This window comes from Nicotiana sylvestris, chromosome 1 (genome assembly GCF_000393655.2).
Source record: "Nicotiana sylvestris chromosome 1, ASM39365v2, whole genome shotgun sequence".
In the NCBI taxonomy this organism is placed as follows: domain Eukaryota; kingdom Viridiplantae; phylum Streptophyta; class Magnoliopsida; order Solanales; family Solanaceae; genus Nicotiana; species Nicotiana sylvestris.
The window spans coordinates 51138801-51160786 of record NC_091057.1 but is presented as its reverse complement, the minus strand read 5'-3'; the positions used below and the strand labels follow the sequence as shown (position 1 = coordinate 51160786).

The 21986-nt window shown below is 36.5% G+C and overlaps 1 protein-coding gene across 2 annotated transcripts; it reads right to left on the bottom strand.

Annotated features, from left to right (window-relative positions):
• Window positions 1-203: 203 nt before the first annotated feature.
• Window positions 204-19296, bottom strand: LOC104228994 (isoleucine--tRNA ligase, chloroplastic/mitochondrial). 2 transcript variants are annotated; one of them, XM_009781557.2, is made up of 22 exons: window positions 19135-19296; window positions 18568-18766; window positions 18271-18425; window positions 18092-18193; window positions 15823-15892; window positions 14713-14825; window positions 14524-14592; window positions 14149-14256; window positions 13518-13665; window positions 11999-12230; window positions 11465-11751; window positions 11201-11337; window positions 10962-11109; window positions 10670-10801; window positions 8338-8466; window positions 7630-7757; window positions 7382-7546; window positions 6956-7081; window positions 4062-4135; window positions 2115-2364; window positions 1250-1429; window positions 204-792 (listed from the first exon to the last, which is right to left on the bottom strand). In XM_009781557.2, the coding sequence occupies exons 1-22, from the start codon at window positions 19192-19194 to the stop codon at window positions 511-513; spliced, it is 3294 nt and encodes a 1097-aa protein (XP_009779859.1). In that variant the 5' UTR covers window positions 19195-19296; the 3' UTR covers window positions 204-510. The 2 variants fall into 2 exon arrangements, with proteins under 2 accessions (XP_009779859.1, XP_009779860.1); XM_009781558.1 differs by lacking the exons at window positions 18568-18766; window positions 19135-19296 and having other exon boundaries at window positions 18092-18204; window positions 18271-18363.
• Between the last annotated feature and the right edge of the window lie 2690 nt (window positions 19297-21986).

Below are 21986 nucleotides of genomic sequence, written 5' to 3'. Positions count from 1 at the left end.
AATGATTTTAGTGCTTGAATTTTGAGCCTCCTAATAACTTTGAACCCCCATAAAAAACTAAACTCAATCAAGGGATAACTACATTTCATCAGTTCAACCACAGTTGCTCTCTTCTTCCCTCTCAGAGTCCAAAATCCTGCAATCCCAGCTGGTTTAATATTGTTTACCAAAATAATTTTCCACTAAAAAAAAATCTAACGGGATGCCTAAAATAATCGTGTAATTTATTGTTGGATCATCAAACAGGGTCTGAATCAGATCCTTTACAAAAGGCCAGTTATCCATCTATGCATTAATGCATGTACAAAAATATTATCCTAACTTTAAAATATAAAAAAGATTCTCCATTTGTGTTTTTCTTTCTCTATTTTAATGAATTACATCAGAAGGGCTGATGCCTCATTTGGTAATGAAATTGAAACTTTTGAAGATTCAATCGGAGACAAAAATTACAGTTGGATGTGAAGCTTGTAGTAGTTGTAAACCTCCAGATTTTTGGACCGATTAACTTCATTGTGCTATAGCCTCTTTTGCTTCACTCTGTGTGACCTTGGCTAAATCTTCAGGATCACGAATTGGTAGACCAATAACCACGTTGTGACAGCGGCCACATAGCAAAGGATGCTCAGTAAATGAACCTACTTGAGGTGAATAATTCCAGCATCTGTCGCACTTTGAGCCATCTGCATGGGATACGCCAATCCAGATTTTGTTCCCTTCTTCAATGAGGTACTCTCCGTTGTACTGAACATCTTTAATCCTTTCATCTTCCAAGGAGTTGAGAATCTCCACCTGCAGAAAGTGCAACAACGTAATGCATCAAACCAAGAAAATCATAAAATCATGTGCTCGAAGAAACTCTTTTTGCATTAAGTTTTCAAACCTAACTTCATCAAGTAAACACGATATTTCGATTATGGAGTCCAAGAATTCCTAAACAGAGACAATAATATTTCAAGTGGAACTATTGCCACACGTGTGTAACAGAGTTCAGCCGAAAGGATGACCAATTTGCAAGTGTGACCAACCCAAATATTTGTTTGAAGAACTTTATTGGCAACTCAAAGTAGGTTTTCAAGAGGATTCAATTTAGTTTGTTTCAAGCTCAAGTGAGCTCGGCAACAACATAGCAACTAAAAGCGGGGAGAGCTGGTGCTTGTGAAGACATGGAAATTGACGCATTTATACCATGGCCTATAGAGCCTTGAGCATCAGCCATAACTATAGTTCAAACGAGAGCGCAGTATACCTGAGATGTTATAAATATGCGATTTAGAGCATCTGCATCATTTGTAGGTTTGCACATTTTCTTTAGTCTCTCAGCCAGGCTTTCATTAGAACAGTAGAGATACACCTTGGCCTCTAAGCTGGAGCCGATCAATTTTCCATTTCGAGCTACTTCCAATGCTTTGTTAACTTCCGTCCTTAGCTGGTCATAGTTGTTCAAATTGCCATCATCAGATAACGATTAATAAAGCAGGTCGAGAAAAGGAAAAGTCGGGACCTCCAAACGAACAGCAATTCAATAGAAAGTGAAATAGGCTCTGTTTGGCATAAAGAAAAATGCCACAAATAGTTTAAGTTGTTAAACAGAAAGACATCTGATGTAATAGACTATAATTTCGCAGCCCCAAATTATTAAAGCTACCAAAGGGCTGTGGAATTCTTACATGGAGTGCATCATAGAAATATAGAGATCAGCTGCCTTTGAGCTTACTTAAGCAACTGGTAGCTAGACTGGAATACTAGGCCAAACTTAAGTTTAAACAACTGGTACCCGATTGAAAGATTGGGCCAAACTATGTGGAGTTATCTGTATCAAAACGTCTTCGTATAGAAATTGAGAAGCTTTAGTCAATATCCCAGTACTCTAAGGGGCAAGGATAAGAGGAAAATATCACATTGCAAGGAGTCCTAAGCCAATGATGTTTTACACCTATACTCTTCCTTTTTTTCTGAAAACTCCTAGTCATCCTATACACGAGGGATGAAAAAAACCTATATTTGAGGGAGATGAGTACATGAATAACATCAATTTGCAAGGCATTCTAACCCTGTTTAACTCCCTAGTCATCATTAATGTCTCATCTTTGTCTCAGATGTAGAACAGTTACCTCAAGTATTTTTCCCCAAAAATCAACTTCTTCCTCTGGAAAAGAAAGGTGTTCTGCATCTAGTTCAGGCCATCTTGACTCAAAAACATATTTGGCAACATGCCCATCTTCAGTAGTATGCTGGAAAGGAAGATGCTGCCAGACATCCTCAGCCAAATGAGGTAAGATGGGAGCAATTATCCTTCCGATTGAAAGCAAATGGGCTTCAAGGACTGTTTGACAACCCCTCCTTGTAAAACTTGTACTGCCCCTGAAAATAACAATTTTCATTAGCATCTAACTAATCTTTCAATACGAGCTGTTAATGAATTCAGGTAACAAGCTGAAGCCTGGATTCAAAGGTCGCCTACAATATCTAATACAAAGAGAATAGCAGAAGCATCAATGTAAAACAAAGAGCAAGGCACTGAATCCCCACATGAAGTCAATTTTTAGAAAATCTGTCAAAACTCATATACAGAGGACATAAAACCCTAGATCAACAACTGTATATGGGATATGAAACCTGTCACCAAAATGATGACTTGGAGCCAAGAATTGAAGACTCAGAATACCAACTTTCTAAGAGAACTAAATAAGTAGCTTGGATCTCAAGTTTGATACAAAGACTCTTAGTAGATACATGTTCCTACCATCAAACTTCACTTTTCACATAAGATAAACTTATCAACCCGAGGTACTCCGAGACATTCTACATAAGTAATTGATTGTTGAATAAGTTACATGCCATATAAAATTTGAGTCAGAACCTACTAGGAGAAAGATAAACTGGAACAACAAGGTTCTCTTGCTTTTTCTAGAGCCCATAATCTACATGTTAGGCTTCCAGAATGAGGATAAGAATACAAATCTAAGGAGCAAAGAGCCCAAATGAATTGTCCTCCATCTATACAAGCGTCCAAGACGTGACATTGATATGTTTCATAGTATTCCATAAATTGTGATTAACTGTGTTTTGATGAATTGTTCAAGGTTCGGGGATTCAGAATCGCAGTCGTTTATTTGATCGAATAGAGGATTTAGAGTCACAAACCTAACAACAAAACAAACAAGAAAGTTCACTTTAACCGAGACATCAGCAGCAGGAATTTTTGCAGCTTTGGCCCTTGTGAAAAGAGGGTAATTTGGCTTCCATTCAGCTTAATGGAAAGTGACACTTCTACTCCAACTTTTGACACTTCCATAGGAAAAAAAAAAAAAAAAAGCAAGCAAAATGATTTCAATTTTGAGGAATAATTTGGTCCGCAACACCAGCAGCTCTAAGCAACCCAAATCCTACCCTTCCTCAACTCCCTGCTTCTCCTCTGTAATCCTACCTCCAACTCCAGTCGACCAAGAATGCCCATCCACAACTACCCCTTCCTTGTAGCCTCAACTGCAATCCTGGCTCCCTGCCCCCAACAGGTACCTTATCCCCATCGCCTCTACTGCAGTTTTTCTCCTTCCTTCCCTCCCTACAGTCTCCCATATTTTGAGCTTCCATTATCTACAGTCTACCGATCTCTGATGAGTCAATACTATCTCTTACCAACAGCAGATCTTACTTATCGTTTTCTTCTGATTCTTTTTCTTCTTTCCAAAACATTGTATGAGAAGTACCCAAATACAGCTCATTTTGATGGCAAAAATGGGTTTATTAGGTAAGGAGCCAAAATTCCACTTCTGGATAAATCTACAAGCCAAATTGCAGGTTCAATAAAGGCCACCATCAGAAGTACCTCATACAAGAGGGTTCAAAACTGCAAAGCAATCCTTATAACTATTAATTACTATATCGCTCTTTTAATAGCAGCAATTCAGTACTCACTGCCTAAGGTAGCATTATGTCTTGCTTTGTTTTATATTCTTTTAACTATTTTTTAAAATTTTCTCAGGACTTGAAACATTATACAAGCTTGGGGAGAGAATAAAAAAGTGAAGAGTATGTAGAGATACAACATGTATTACCCAACATAAAGCCGATCCTTCGCAACATCGAGATAGAAGTTTGAGAGGTCAACTATCACAAAGCGCTGAATCACCTGCAGGGATAATGAATAATAATTACACAAAAAAGGATGCCTTCCATTAAAGGGATAAAACTAGTAAAGTATCAAAAGAACTGTCCATCAGCTGATAATTAAATTCATCTCAAAACAAACATTTTCATGAAATTAAACTTTCAACTGCAAGAAGCCGGAAATTAACTGAAAATATTTAATATATCCATCTCATGGAAAATACTAAAAGGCTCTTTATAATCTTCTTATCGACATTATAGTATTACTACACGGTGTCACAGATTAGGGATCTAATAACCTTTTAACGTGGAGTTTACGCCAGTATGATTCTTGGTTAAGAATATCGTTTTGCTTTATTACACTTGAGGGGATTGAAATAAATTTTTTTCTCTCCCTCCTTTGCTCACCTCCCATCCATCCAAGTGTTTTGTTAACTTCTAATACCATCAATTTGACAAGATGGCACCAAGACCAAGAGAAGACATCATAACTGGACTTGCATAAATAGGTTGATTTTGTGCACAAGCATAGCTAACACCTTCCATATCAATATTTTGTCAAATTAGAAGTAAATTAAATATTACTCCCTCCCAATTTATGTGACACTCTTTCCTTTTTAGTCAGTCCTAAAAAGAATGACACCTTTCTATATTTAGTAGTAATAACTTAACTTTACATTTTCTAGTTGACCTTTAATGATATGATTTAAAGCCACACAAATATCTATGACTTGTTTTTTGCCACAAATTTCAGAAGTCTTTCTTTTCTCTTAAACATTGTGCCCAGTCAAACACCAACACATAAATTGGGATGGAGGGAGTAGCATTTCTCTATGCCATACAGATGCACTCGTGCAATTCCTAGCTGTATTACAAATTCCAGCTTTATAGGTTCTGATGAAATCTTCTCCATACTGCCAGAACCAATTTCACCACAAGCTCGTCTATCCATTGAACTTCGATGTATCAGATCACGTAATTATTTCACTTAACTTCGGAATATATTGGACTCCTAGAAGCCTATCAGCCTTGTCTGACTAAGAGAAAAAACATGCAATTTGTCACTGGTAACAAATACTTTTCAAGGAAAACTGGAGGCTGTAGATGCCGGAACTACAATAGTACGATTCAGATGTTACATTATCACTCATGCACAGAATTAAGATAACTCACACCTGAAAGATGCTAACCAAACAACTCCTTTTATTCACTATCCCTTGAAGTTTCGAAAGAGTTAAACCTATAGCCCCTTTTTTTTAAATATAGACATAATAGAGATTAAAGAGAAAATGAAGTAGAATCACACAAGTAGAACCAGATGTTTCAATCACACACACACACGCACACACACAGTGGCCACTTTATAGCAGCTAAACATCCTCCCTTTTTTTTACACTAGGCCCTTGACACTGCTGCAACTAAACTTCCACCGAAAAGGATTTGTTGCTCTTATGCCTACCTTCTCAGCTAGAAAGATCTGATCATGACGAGCTTCCTCACTGTGGTAGAACAGAATAAACTAGGTAGCTGGAAGGTGTACATTCCTTTAGTGGATCATGGAACGTTTCTTCCAGAAATCCCCCTCAACCTAACCTTATCATTCCAAGCCAGGCTATTAGGTCACCTTCCATTGGAATTATTCAAAGCTCTTCTGTTTCAGAAATGATCCTTACTAGCACTGGATAAGAATCCATCCATTCCCTCCTTATTTTGCAGAATAACCACCGATAACGCTGTTGGCAAGACAAAACTGAATCCTAACAAGTTGCTGGCTTTTATCAGCCGCTCATAGAAATACACCTTCACAGGTGAAATTCAATACCAGCCCGCATATGTTGTATCGTTTGGACAGAAAGAAAGTTGCTTTGAAGATAGTGCTAACTCTTTCCAAAAGATTAAGTTTATTGTATAATATTGTTTTACTTTTGGTGTAGAAAGGAATTATAAATGAGGATGAACAGTATTCATGGAATCCTTACATGAATTTTAGGGAATATTTTGCTTTTTGCTTTTTACGCCTTCACTGAATATTAGTCATTCTATTCAACAGAATTGATGTGTTATGTTCCCTATCGTCAATCCTCCTTGGATATTGGCCTTAAATTTTTCTTCTGTATTACCTTTTTTTTTCTTCTGAATAAATATTTTCCTCCATACTTCTTGTGCTAAGCCTTTATCCTTTTCCCAAAATATCATTCAAGCAGCCAGAACTCTTCAACTAACTTCTGTTCTCCTAACTACCAAGTACAACTGCAGCAAGTTGACTGCCCCTAGAGAACCGTAGATTTAAGATTGAAACTTTGGGCAGAACTAGTGATCCAACAACTTGACTTCGAGGTGTGACTGGTGCCGAAATGTTATTTTTTTACTGACAGGGTTTGTATGCTTAAATAAAGAATATCTGATTTAGTTTCTAGTTTCTTCAGATTTTCCCCAACTATCAAGTAAAACTAGAACAAGTACATCAAGGTTTTAATCTTCTGAAAACTTCATTGATTTGTCATTGGTGACAGAAATGGTGTCTATATCCTTAAACTCCACTGCTACAGTGCCACTTCTACCTTACCACTTAGCTCATGTTGACACACATATATGATGCAACTGATCTGCTAATTGTGGTTATAGATCTCATCTCCTGACGAACTGAGAGAAATGTACGTAGCTTATACCATGACCAAGATCCTCCCCCTCTTGTAGTTAAAAGAAATTGCGAAGCTCCTCTTTTCCTTCAATGATATGCACTCTTACTATCTTCAATCAAACAATTGCCTTTTTCCGTATAAGCAAAGTTTTAGAGTCGTCACATTTCAGGAACTTGAAACATCAACTAAAGAAAACATACCTGAAATATCTTGAAAAACTGATAATTTTCATAGCTCTCTCTGATGTTGTTCACAACATTAGCAAGCTGGAATAACGCATACTGATCAATCATAGGAAGATCACTATACGGGACTGCACAATCAGCCTGCAGAAAGCAAATTTCAGATAACACTTCACGTCAAAACTACCAATGTTAAGTTATGAACATCTAATTCAAGAAAACTAATAAACTCATCAACTTTAACAAGTAACAAACAATACTCAGTTCAAGAGTCGAGCATAAGAGGGATCTATAAAACGGACTGCACATGCTCTAGGTGTGTATGTGTGATAGAGAGAGTAAAAAGAGCTTAGCAGAAAAAGAAGATGATGCTGCACAAGTGATCAGAGCATGTAAGAACATTCTTATTTTGGAAATAGCCTTGATTGAGATTGTTAAACCTACTTTCCAATCGTGGAGATTTGCTAGAAGGAATCGAAGTGTTCCTCGCAATTTCCGGTATATGTCAGACATTTGACGAAGGACTTGAGGTCCAATCAACACGTCGCCGGTATAATCTACACTTGAAACCCAAAGCCTTAATACATCAGCACTATATGGAGGACTTTCCTGTCAAAGGTAAAGTAGAGACGTCAATTCTTGTCAAGAGCAGGTGTGAGGTGCACACTAATTGCAATAAATCGGCAACACACCTTTTGGTTTTTCCCTCCTTCAATCACCATCCTTGGATCAACAACATTGCCCAAAGATTTGCTCATTTTCAACCCCCTTTCATCCAGTACAAATCCATGCGTAATAACACCACGATAAGGGGCCATGCCTGCAATTATGACATATGATGAGAAAATTACTATAAGGCAATATCTCGAAGAGCCAAAATCTAAAATTTAGACTATAAGAATGAAATCACTAATTACTGCCATGTAGTAAGAGCCCCTACTAAGGATTTTGCAGCAAAAACAGTTTTGCTTCTTTTGGATCATCCCTCATTGTCTCCAATGTCCAGGAATTTTTGCAAATCCTTTATCCTCTTCCAGAATATAACTTACCACTGTTTAAGGAGAATAAGATGGTACACTGTAGGACTGAAGTTGCAGAGAGAGAGAGAGAGAGAGAGATCTATATGAATAATAGCAGATAGTAGAGGACTATAGTTATGGTTTCAGATGTAGAAACATTGAACAACCATAAAGCCCAAAAAGGAGGTCAATGGGGTCGACTAATTCCCCGGGAAGTTAACCCTGTTTCTTTACCTAATTTTTGTAGCCAAGCTTGATATTTCCTGGGAGAAAGAGACTAACAAAAGATTTTTTTTCTTTTATAAGGTAAAGATTTAAGATTCTCTAAACCTTAAGTAATATTACATAGGATGAAGAGGAGGACTACAAAATGCCCCTTACCTTTAGTGGCAATACTAGTTAGCAAGGAACTCTGGAACCAACCACGATGTTGATCTGTACCCTCAAGGTATAAATCTGCAGGGTAATTAAGGCTTTCTCTTTTGTCCAGCACCGCAGCCCATGAAGAACCTGAGTAAACAGTGGTTAACATTATAATCCTAGTGCTAAAGAAAAATTTACATTAGGGACTTCTCATGAAATATAGTTAAACCGGCACATTGATGAAGAGAGAAAATATCAGGGAAACAACACATAAGACACAAAAAAGAAAAAGAGAGAGAGAGAGAGAGAGAAGGATGTAAGAACGACATACTGAACACCCAAAAACTATAAATTTGATGCAGCAGGAAAAACTGAAATGCAAAAAATGTTAGTTTTGTAGGATTTCCGCTCATCTTAGGTTGTAAATAAAGAACCCTAACTTTCACCTCCGTTTCCAGTTGAATTAACCTATTAGAATTGTAAGGGAAAATGCAAATGCATGCATAAATGGACAGGAAGAGGATATAAGCTGAGGCACACTTTGCTGGAACAATAATAAACAAAACTCCAAGCGAAGATGGATAAAGTTCTGTGTATATTGTACTCAGCTCTTCCACAAACGCAAACAAATGTTTGTCACTCAAATAAACAATTTTTGAAAAATTCCTATTTCGGCAATATTAACCATCATGGATATGAAGATTGTCTTTAATCTTGTACGTTGTTCACATTTTGGAGCTTTAGTTGAAGTAGTCCTATAGGGTAGAAAAGAAAATGGAATCTAGCAAGGTGATCCATTCCTGCACCCAATATAGTTGGGAATATCACAAATGACCCAAAAAGGGAATGAGGACATTCAATTTGTTGGCATTACAGGTAGGGGTGTCAATGGATATTAGAAAACCGACTAAACCGAGCGAACTGTACCGCACCGAACCGATTTTTAGGTTTCTTTTAAAGAAACCGTAGGTTTTTATATAAATCTATAACCGTACCGATAATTAGTGTAGGTTTTTTATTTTATAAAAATAAACCGAAAAAATACCAAACCGTACCGAATAAATTTTACATGTGAAAAATATATTCATATAGTAAGTTTAAAACTAATAAAGTATTAAATTTTTCATTGGGTCTTGGAATTATGAAAACTGTTACAAGCCAATAAGTAATTAAACTCAAAATACTAATTCCTAAAACCTATTCTGCTACTTATACTTAAAACTAAGCTATTTCAAGTATCTTTATTAGCAAGACACAAAGTATTCTAACAATTATGAGTAGCAAACTACAATTTTTGAATATGTTTCCTTTTATATAATTTAGATTTATCTTTTTAAATATTTAATATAGACTTTATTCTTGAGTCCCAACTTGGTTAATATCTTTCCACTCGTGTGATTTATATTTTCTTTGTTTTTACTTGGTTTCTTTTACGTTGGTGTCGAATAGTTGTGTATCTATACTCTAGCCATTTTTCATGTTTTTTAATTCATTATCCTTTAAACAGTAAAAATGTCTAGAGAGTTTCGCTAAGTCCTATAAAAGAAGGTACGTTGTTGCATTCTATTTTTACTGGTGAATTTTATATGACATTTAAAAAATACCGAAAATTAACCGAACCGTACCGATACCGAAGTGAAACCGACATGATTGGGACGGTTTCGAAAAGTCTAGTTTTGGTTATACATAATAAAATAACCGAAAAATTGGTATGGTACGAATTTTATAAAATAACCGGCCGAACCGAACCATTGACACCCCTAATTACAGGCAGCTTTGTTGGCAAAGTGGTTAATAAGAATTTCGACCATCTCACTTGGTGATAACAGTTCATCACACTCTATTCGGTTGTATCCGGTTCAAGAACCTTCTCTTCTTTGTCACCTTTGATTCAACTACCATCTTCACCAAGAATGGCATGGTCGTTGTTAAGTGTCCCACATTCAGTGAGAGCAAGAACCAGGAAGTAATTCCATAATGTTGAGAATTAGCTACAATTATTTAACTACTTGCCCTGATCAAGGTAAACTCGAAATTTGGAGGATAAGGTATTCTATTTGCCCGTTTAAGAAAAAGAAGTTTTTAGTCACTTTAATTATGGGGTCCTACCAAACCCAGCTTCAGAAACTCAATCATAAAGGATGGCCGGAGAGGAGAAACTGACTAGTACTGCTGAATAGATAAAATTATTTTCAAAAACAACAAGAAGCAAAGGAGAAACCACCAAGACATATAGATTTTAGCCATGGCACCATAAAGTTTCAAGTAAACAATGATCAACATTTATCCCCAAAAAGGGAATTGTTGAGCTAGTTCAACAGGTACAGAGTACTGAAAGAAGCTATATCACCTGAGTCAAACCAAACATCCATCGTATCAGTCCCTTTTTCATAGTTTGATGCTTTATCACAATATTTCTCAGGAAGTAATTCCTCCACTGACATGTACCACCATGCATCGCTTCCTTTTTGCGAAATTATAGCTGCAAAAATCATGATACAAAGTGAGAATGAACATCTGCATATTCCCAATGCAAATTAAAGATTTTCATATTTAATAAGATTCATATGCAATGTAGTAGACAAGTTATTTATCACGCCCCATATGCAGAAGTACAAGAAATCACAACATGAAAGCTTTACATTTGATATGATCTACAGTTTCTTCATTCATCAGTGGCTCCTTTGATCCAACATGGTAAAAGACTGGAATGGGGACTCCCCATGTCCTTTGGCGTGATATACACCAATCCGAGCGGCCAGATGTCATAGCAGAAATACGGTTTACTGCCTGGAGACAATTATATTATGCAGTTACAAAGCCACTAAAGGACCAGCTGCTATCCTTAAAAGAATTTGAGAGCCAGAGTATTAACAAATACCTGAGTAGGAGTCCAAGTTACTTGGTTGATTGCATCCATTGCAGCATCACGAAATCCTTCTACTGATGCAAACCATTGTTCAGTAGCCCTGAATATTGTGGGCTTCTTTGTTCTCCAATCGTAAGGGTATTTGTGTTCTGCACAACATTTATTAGAAGAAAAGATTAGGATTACACTCAGAAGAAATATCACATTATTTAATGAATCATGGGAGACTTATAGTTTCTGAACATCTGAATAGGCACTGAAACAGTAACCACTTACTGTATGGCTCTACCATGACCAGTGACAGCTGTTCATCCAAGTAATCAATAACAGCAACATTGCCATTGCCAAGCACATCGAGCCCCCTAAATTGTCCAGCTTCTTCCGTAAATTTCCCAACATCGTCAACAGGGGAAACTATAGGCAAGCCATATTTCAAGCCGGTTACATAATCTTCCTGTCCATGACCAGGTGCGGTATGAACTAATCCAGTTCCTGACTCTGTTGTAATGTAATCGACCCCAATGACAACAGGGCATTCCCGGCTATCTATAGGATGGGTGTACCTGAGAAAAATTGAAAGTGGGTTCCTGATGTAATAATGAACAATTCCTCTCTAATAACAACTGTGAGGAACTCATGAACAACAAGCTTGGTTATGGACCCACATGGATTATACTTAAGGTCCATCAATTAACTTGGAATTCTGATAGCATAAACACATGAAAATCATTGGAAATATACGATTTGAATTGTATTTGGCAGCACAAGCAATAAGCTTGTGCAACCAGGCGTACAAGTTCAACACTTCACCTGCAATTTTCAAGATCCGAACCCAGTACTGTTTTCTTCAAGGCAAGCTTCAAGCCCCATTTTGCTTCTAATGCTGATACAAGGTCCAGAGCTACAATAAGATATAGGCTTTTATCGCCCTTCAAGAAATTTCCAAGCCTCTTCTTTCCATCCCCGGGAGATGTAGAATCGTCTGTCGATGCTGAGCAAACTTCAACGACGGCATACTGAAGCTTACCATTTACTGCAACAGCTGCAAATCCCCGCAATTATTATTAGACAATAATTGTACCTCAATATATTAATGGAAATGGAAAAAATGAATTTCCATACCACGACTTAATGAGCATTGACTATAGAAAAACCAAGCAAAATTTCACATGATAACAGACTAGCAGCACTTATATTTTGTTGAGACAACGGGCTGTGGTCAATAAATTCAATTCTATAACAAAAAAAGAACTCCACTTGAAAAGGGAAGTATCTTTAGCATTTCATACAAACCTGAAATGCTTCTGAAACTTGAGAATAAATCAAGCATTGGTTACTTAAGTCTTACACAGACACAAATTTATCTAGTTCTTAAATCTGCTTCTCTCAAAAAGGATGGAAAAAGGATGCAGCATAAAGATGGACAAAAAACATGCACTAACCCAGTAAATTCGGCAAAAGATACTCCCCCAGGAAGCAGATTCCTCAAAATCAGAGCAACAACGGAAATTTAAGTGAAGAAATCAATCTCATTAAGCAGTGGATATGACACAGTTGTGACAAAATGGACCTTGGATCTAACCTTTTTTTTGGGATAGATATGGACCTTGGGTCTAACTCAACCCAAAACATAGCTCATGAAAAGAGAATTGCCTAAGATAATATAAGAAAACCACAACCCAATCCCTCAACCAATGTGGGACTTGAGACCCCCTTAATTCCCAGGACTGGAAAACTGGAGCATGGATAACATAACACAGGGGCTGAATATTGAGAAACACAACAACAGGCATCGATGGGTTTGACTTTGATATCATGTGAAGGAATGGACCTTGGGCCTAACTCAACCCCAAATGTCAGCTCATGAGGAAACGATTGCCCAAAACCATATAAAGAGACCACATCCCACTCCAACTAATGTGGGACTTAACAAACAGTTATCAGCACATAACTGCATCAGCACCATTCTAGTGTTTGGTTGCTTATATATAAGCTTTTCATGGATTGGCTATGTTGTGCAGTGCCAAAATATGCACGCTTATCTAGACAATATATTCCAGCTTATATTTAACTATTTCATGTCAATAGTGACAACTACGATATCTTTCACACAGAAATTTGATGGTCCAAGCAGGAAACGTTTAACCTGAAGCCATAGTTCCAATGAGTCTGTCTTATACAACATGCAAAGTGGACTAATAATGTTCGAAGCATAACACCTTTCCTAATTTGGATTATTTACAGAAGAAAAAGAAAAAGAAAAAAAAAAGGGGGGGGGGGGGGGGAGTGTTGGAATTACAAATTGTGATGATTCCATAAAACACCTTACCAGCATTAGCTGGTATTGTCCAAGGAGTCGTCGTCCAAATTGCCAAGCATAGATTGGGCAAGAATTCTTTCAATGAGTCACATGAAGCTGGTACATCAACTAGGCTGAAAATAGCATACATGCTCTTTGACACATGCTCCTCATTATACTGCATATAAACTTCATAGATGTTAGATAGAAACCGTGTATATACACACGAATAAATATATACATATACATAAACACACACACATATATATATGCATACTCATACAACTATATAACTAGCAGATCAAAGTTACACCGTTCAACCTTTCCAGTAAATTATTTATGATATAGCATATAGCATATAGCATATATCAAATCGGAAAAAAAAGTAGAGAGAGAGAGGGGGGGAGATGTTAACCACACAAAACCTCTTCTAAAAAAATGAAATGGGAGATACAACAACATCATGACCCAGACTATGCTATTGCCCAGACAACTGATGAGGTTTCACCCTCACTCTGCCAGAAAGTACGAGTTAAAGTCAAAAAGTAGTAGAACCCACGGCCTTGTAAATCATTCAAGTTTTACCAATCTCCCAGGTGGAATAGAGTATCACAGAGAAAGTAGGTCATCTACGAAGAAGCAGCAATAGAAGTCCACATACCTCCAGTTCAGCCTCTGCAAGTGCAGTTCGAGATGAGGGACTCCAATGAACTGGTTTCCTGCCTCTGTAGATAAAACCTTGAATAGCCATCTGGCCAAATACTTCAATCTAGTAGAGAAGCATAAAGCAGGAAAGGAGTTTTGTAAGACTAGTTTGACGGTATAATTATTGTTAAACATAAAAAGAAATATATGCAGTTTACCTGTCAAAGAGAAAAGCATTAGTGCTAGCTTTCATAACAAGGATAGAAATAGAGAAGGCACACAAAACATTTAGTACAAAAGCAAACCCACAAAAGCATTACCAATAAGAGCAGATCTATGCGAGATTCAGCAAAAGACAGAGAAGGAGCTAAAAGAATTGCTGTGAAGATACCTGAGCAGCCTCATATTCTGGATGAAGAGTTAGATAGTGTTGATCCCAGTCAGCCCATACTCCATAACGCTGCAACCATCTCAGACTCATAAATGTTAGCATTATGATAAAACAGAATAAACAAGAAAGGAAGAGTAGAAGGACCATGATGAAAGAATATAGAATGGGAAGTAGTATATTATAAACAACCTTAAATGATGCCATCTGACTCTGCACTGTTGATTTTGCAAATTTGGCTGCCTTGTTTCGCAATTTTAGCGGTGTAAGCTCTTTTCTGGAATCAGCATCTAGTGACTGTAACACTGAAGTTAAAAGAAGCTGTCATGCCACCAAAATAAAAATTAGGCGGCACAGATAGAAGAGAACAGCATAATGGTATGTTCTAAAGTTTTGGTCCCCCTTATTCCATAATTTTTATCCACCATGTCAGACACTCGAGATAGTGTTTAAATTTCCAAAACAAGTCTTGCCAAATAGTTAAGGAATAAAGTGGAGTTGCCTGAGAATGATAGTCTCTAATCATTGGAACTGATTAAGAGAGAGAGAAGGAGAAAATGTGGGAAAAAAGAACTGTAGTAGGTGGAGTTTCCACAGACAGCAATAATATCTATATTAACCTCTATGCAAAAGGATCTTACTTCATTAAAAAGAAGCTTGCAGCACATTCTCTGATCAGGAACCAAGGGGGAAAAATCAATTTGATTATGGTTGTACTTAAGTCTACATGCTCTTAAGCCAATAATAGGTAACATTTCATCTCAAAAGACCAATGAAATTGTTTCAAAGACTGGTTTTGATCAGGAAAGAAGCCAATCTGAAGTGCACATGATCTGTAGTTTTGAGTAATGCCAATCTGAAGTGCACATGATCTGTAGTTTTGAGTAATCCAGTGTAGTTAAATCAAAGGATCTGAAGTAGAAAGGAGAAATAGGCTAAGAACAACAGAGGTCAACCAAAGAATGATACACGGCCTTAAGTAAAGCTCTATCGAAAGCACAGGCTACCATCTCTGACTTATATTTGTAATTGGTCTGCCAATTTGGAAGTTCAGACTAGGTATTTTGCATCACAAATGGTTTACGCCAACAAATGTCTGCTTCTTAAGCATAACAACTCAAGTAGCGCAGTGGCAGAGAATTTTAACAAATAGATACTTCTTTAAGGACAAAGCCAACTTTGACAAGTACATTCCCCGTAAATATAGGTTACATCTGCTAACATAGTTTAACCGTTAATCTAGACTTAAGCATAGGAATATTCAACGAACTTGACTGAAACTGCACAAGCAATGAAGTTTACCTTTTAACTCAATTGGTAAGCCATGGCAATCCCAACCGGGAACATACTGAACTTTGAAGTTTTGAAGAAGCTGATAAAACAGAAGGAACTGATTAGATATGGCAGGAATTCTTATGTTAATATACAGAAATGAATTGCATGTAGGGGTAAAAGCCCGTTAACTCTAAGTTCTGGCATAATTTGTACGTAGACATAATAAGTTCCAGGCTGCCTGGGATGTAGTCTTTGTGAATCACTTGTTAACTTAGTGCTCCCTTGAGTCCGTGTGAAAAATTTTAGGCAACATAGAACACAATATTAACCATACTGAACAATATTACAGCCAGCATAGCACTGAGATGCTAAAATGTTGAAGTAACATCATGTTAAAGCCTTATAGCTTTTGTTATTTTTCAGTACAAATCTCACCTACCTGCTTGTGTTATGTGCTTAAGCTAACCAACATGGATGCAAAAGATCTTATCCAGATCTAGCAGATAAAAGCAGACGATATTACACTAGAGCTCAACCTGTGTGGGCACAAATCATGTAATGACTAGTGAGAAGTAAAGGAAATCTTTCGACAAACTATTTGACAACACCAGCGGCTGTAGAAATTAGGCAAAGTTCAGCTAGTGAGGGTTAAAATTTCCTAAGCCGGCTTGCGAGCTACATACACTCAGGTTAGTTGTCGCTCGACTTGACAAGTCTTTTTCAGGCTCCAATAAGGAAGCTGGCTGAGGTTGATCTCTCCAATACACAATTTGTTAGTGAGCAACATGATTCTTTTTCATTTCTGGTGCTTACACTTACGAAGATCTATGTTATTAACATCACATAATCCTATATTCTCTTCATCTTCCGTTCTCTCTCTTCTTAGTCGTAACACATTTTTTATAAGGTAAAATAATTTTATTGATTTAGCGGCAAATCCCATATACAAGCAGTATACTAAAATGTAGAGAACAAACCTAAAATATAATATGATTGTCTACAGAAGTCACCAATTCATCTGCACTATGAAACAATTTGAACATTCAACACAAAATCTTAAGGCTACAGCTGGAGTATAGTATTCTCTAACACCCTCCGGCACATGTAACCAGGTTTTAGGGTTTACACGTGGATTCAATTTTTCTTTTTTTCTTTTGTTTTTTCTTTTTTTCTTTTTAAGTAGAGAGAGGAGGCTAAATAAAGTGGGCTTGGAATAGAGAAAGAGAGAGAGACAGATTAGGCTGAACAGGCTAATAAGTTGGCTTGGAGCAATGCTAGTGGCTCATTGGGCTGAACCGTGTGTGAGAGAGAAACCCTAAGCAACTCCATGGGCTGCGTTGAAAGAGAGAGATCTAGAGCAATAGAAATGAAGAGATAAAGAGGCTGGGAAAATGGGTTCACCAACTTTTAGCTCGGATACCATGTGAATCTGAGTGTTCAACCCAAAACATTAAGGGTATGGTGGAGTAGCACAGGACCATTTAAACCCCTTTGAATACCTTTACATAACCGATGACAGATAGGTGTAGCATTCTCTGACATATACAAACAGGGGATTACCCCTTTGTCTCCTCTTCTTGCTATGAATCAACTCTATCCTTGATAAAATAATGAAAAATAAAAAGGTACCCTGTTGAATTAGTCGAGTTGCGTGCAAGCTGGTCCGGACATCACAGTTATAAAAAAAAAAGAATAAAAAGAAAAAAATCATAGAGTTGAAGCTTTCATTATTTACATGGAAAAAAACACCTGTGGTTGCTCTAAATATTTTTTGATTGATTTATAAAGCAGTTCTCTTCTGAAGAAGAATAACCCTTTATCTATAGCAAGAGCTACACAGTAACAACATATTTATGAAGGACTTATGTTTATCATAATGAAAAGAATAGAATTATCCTAATGATGAGTGTCGTTACTATCACAAAATGATCTAACTTAATGAAGAATTTCCATTGATGAATCTCAAAGTACCTCAAAAGAGCTTATGTAGAAGTAAGTGCTCCATGTTATCAGATCAAGACTTGAAAGCGAGTAACTTAAAGGCTCAGAGCTCTCAACAGATCACCTATAACCAAAAGTGGCAAATCAAATATGATCTACCCGAAGCAGCCACTGTTGGCATTCAAACCCTAATGTGCCAATCAAGAATTTACTCATATACACGCAACATGTTAATGTTCCTACCACCGCGAAGGCTAACCACCAAAGAGAACCAATGAACCTTGTTGCTATTTAGTCCAATGCACATACATAAAATAATAATACTAACTAAGAAAGAGTAAGCTTACATGCCAACCTTATAACGATTAATAATGTCCTTCAAGATCTTATTTAAAGCATGTCCCATGTGTAAGTCACCATTAGCATAAGGAGGTCCATCATGCAGAACAAAGGTGCCCTATCAAGAAACTGTAAACATTAGTCAAAAGCAATTCTCATTAGTAGAGATACTTAAGTCAGTCTTCAAGCACTCACCCCACTGTTCCTCTCAACAACTCTTTTAAAAACCTGGTTGTCATCCCATATTTTCTGAAGTTCAGGTTCCCTGACTGTGGAATTTGCTCGCAAGCCAAAGGCAGTCTTTGGCAGATCAACTGTGTCCTTGTATTTCCCATCTTCCTGCTTAGTCCCTAGACAACATCAAGCAGGCCAATCAGCTTATAATACTGCATCTTGTCAGCAATGACCGAAGTGACTAGTAACTACAATAACCAGCTCATTTTTATACTCAAAAAAACATAATTTCCAGCAATATCATATCAAATTCCCTACCTTCAGACCTTTTCTTGGCTGCCATCATCGGTCCACGAGACCTCCTCTTCGTGGAGGGAAAAGAATCATTATTGGAGTAGGTAGAGTAGCGGGTCATGTTCAGAAGAGAGAAAACTCTAGCAGAAGAGCTGCTCCTTAAATTTAACAGGCTAACTGAAGTGGTTTCCCTGAGGGATGAGCAACTCTTTAATGACCAAAGCTGAGCAAACAGAAGATTCTACATCAGCCACCGGAAGCATAAATGAAGATGCCACAACATTCAAAGAAATCAATTACACACAATGAATTATAAGTGGCATCTTATCAAGCATCTGGCATGCAAACAATAATCAAGACTCTTCCCATAGAAAAAAAAATGAGTGAAGCAATAATCCATTATGCAGATACACACAATAAAGTGACACTCTCAATTGGACCTTAATAAAAATTGAATCTTGACTGCATGAACTAAAAAAAGATAGTCAAATAATGACATTGATTGTATTCTTATTAAGAAAAAAATTTGGGAAAGCAATGAAACCCATAAAAATTGCAACTTTAATTCATCAAGAAAACTCATAAAAAAACCTTATATGAAGAGGTTTGCATAGCCATTTTGGCTCTATTAAAAGGGTGGTTTCCGTTCATTTGAAAGTCCAAAGCTTTTCTTTCTTCTGCTGCTTTGACTACAGAAGATGGAAAAGCTGTGTCACTGCTTTGTGGATAACTGAACTAGCCAACGAGCTCCCGTGTCTTAGCGTTTTGCGATTTAGCCCTTAATTTCCAAATAATTGTATTGGTGACTTTGCTCGTGGGACTTTTCTTGTAAAGAATTGCACCTCTAGCCCTTATAGTTTATAGAAACTAGTATTTGAGTACACGGTTAATAGAGTCGGATGTAGTGAACAACTAACAGGTTCAACTGAACCCATAACTTTCTACGCAGTGTAAAAATTCATTAAAATTACAAAAATAATAGATATGAACTCATAACTTTAAAAATATAATGGGTTCGATGCTAAAAACCTTAAAAGTTGAATCCATAGTATTTAAATCCTGGATCCGCCTCTGACGATAATAAACTCCATATTAGCTAGTGTACTTCAGTTTAAAATAATTATTAAATAAAATTTTAAGTCGCTGAAAATGAAAACGTTGATCCCATTTTAAGAAATAGTTCCCCTTAAAATTATTGTGATTTCTAAGAACGTATGTAGAAATATCTATAAAAATTGTTATGACCTAATATTGAACACAAAACGTTAGTCATTTTCTATTCTTCGAAGATTTGTCATAATGCACAAATTGGAAATTTGAATATTTTGGTTTATTAGGAAATTAGGAATGAAGACGTTGGCCTTATAGCTTCTATTAATATTTATAATGTAAAGTTTAAAAATGATTAATATTTAGTTATTATTTACAAGTAATACAAATTATTTTATGTATATATAAATATATAGACAATTGTCATGTGTTGACATGAATCAAAAAAGAAAGAAAAATAATTAATAACTATTCATTTAGAATCCATTTACAACTCCTAGTGTACATAAACTAAAATTTTAAACAAAAAAAAAGTGATCTATTATTTTTGAAAATGTTGGTCTCTTGATATCTCTATGATGTTTGCTGTAAGTGCTTGAATTTGAAGGCAATTTCCTTGAAAAGAATAAAGACGCAAGCGGATCCAAGGTGCTTCAACGAGTGAAGGGGGAGGTAAATAAAGACACAAGGTTTAATTCCAATCCTTAAGTCATGTCAGCAAGATGTTATGGAACTGTAAACATCAAGAAGGTTGAAAATATGGTCGAAAATTTGTCGCTAAAATTTCATTAATCAAACAGCTTTAAATAGGCACGTAAAAAAATAGTAGACTCCTCCTACAATTAAATTATTAGACTCTTGCTAAAATTAATATTCTAGCAAATTAACTAGTGGACTCCTTTTATAACTAAATTAATTATTCTAGAAAAAGCGATAGCATAAACATATGTAAATTGTAATACTCATTCTTGCTTCTGTTGTTGCAGTCTAAAAAAGTTGATCATCATCAATTATTGCTTCTGCTATTAGTGCTTGTGAATGGGTATCTTTAAACTTGCATACTTTTTTAATATGACATGTTTGTTGTAATTTTCACATAATGTATTAGGTCTCCACCAACAAAATTTGTTTAATTTTTAATTTTGTTTTTGCATTATCTACAATGAGGATATCGATTTTTCTTTTTTGCTTTTTTGCATAAAAAATACCATCAGTAACTTTGTCTTGTTTGAATGCTCTTATTTCCTCTTGTGCTTGAATAATGCTTTTTTTTTTGTCAACCAACGAAATGACTTTATATTAAAAACAAGTTACATTACAAGGAGCGTTGGCAGTAGTGTTCCCTGGATTACAAAAAGTGCATGTAGGTACGTTGTTGTTCTAATGTCTATCTAATTCCACAATAATACATTCAGTAGAGGGTTCATCTAAACAAAAAGTAAGAGGAGCGTTCTGGGCCGATGTAGATGCTTTTCTTGAGTAGATAGTGCCTTGTTGGTCTGCAGTCAATTCTTTTTGCAAAAAAGTTGGCGGCTCTGGTAGTAGATGCATGTTTGCTCCTAATTCCATAGATGCTCCATATTTTGCTAAGTTATCAGCAACTCTGTTCTGCTCTCTGTATGTATGCATGATGGTTCATCTAATTCCACAATAATACATTCAGTGGATGTTTCATCTAAACAAAAAGTAAGAGGAGCGTTCTGGGCCGATATAGATGATTTTCTTGAGTAGATAGTGCCTTGTTGGTCTGCAGTCAATTCTTTTTGCAAAAAAGTTGGCGGCTCTGGCAGTAGATGCATGTTTGCTCCTAATTCTATAGATGCTCCATATTTTGCTAAGCTATCAGTAATTCTGTTCTGCTCTCTGTATGTATGCATGATGTGCAGGCTACCCAGCTAATGTAGCAAGTATCTGCATTCACATAGTAGTGATGAGTGGTGTATGTTATCGTTGTTTAACATAGATATTACTTCAATAGAATCGACATTGATTTCCAGTGATAATAGTTTATGTTGCCATGTAATGTGCACACCTTAGAATAATGCGCAGAGTTCTATTGTAGTAGGGTCTCTTGTGGGTCTGCTTCCAGTGAACCCTAGTATCTATGTGCCTATGGAGTTTTTGAATACCCCTCCTAGCCCATATCTAGGAGGTGTTGCATTGGAGGAGCCGTTTGTATTAAGTTTAATTGTGTCGCCAGTAGGTGGTTCCCATTTGATGTTCAAATTCCTTATTTGAGTATGTGGAGTTGTTTGTTGGATTAGATGGTAGTATTCTGTAGCAGAAGATAATATTTGATGAAGTGAGTGTTTGTATGTTAATGTGTTGGAAAAAATTTCTGTTGCGGCAGTTCCAGATGTGCCAAAGTATAAAAGGGATGAGTATTTGGACTG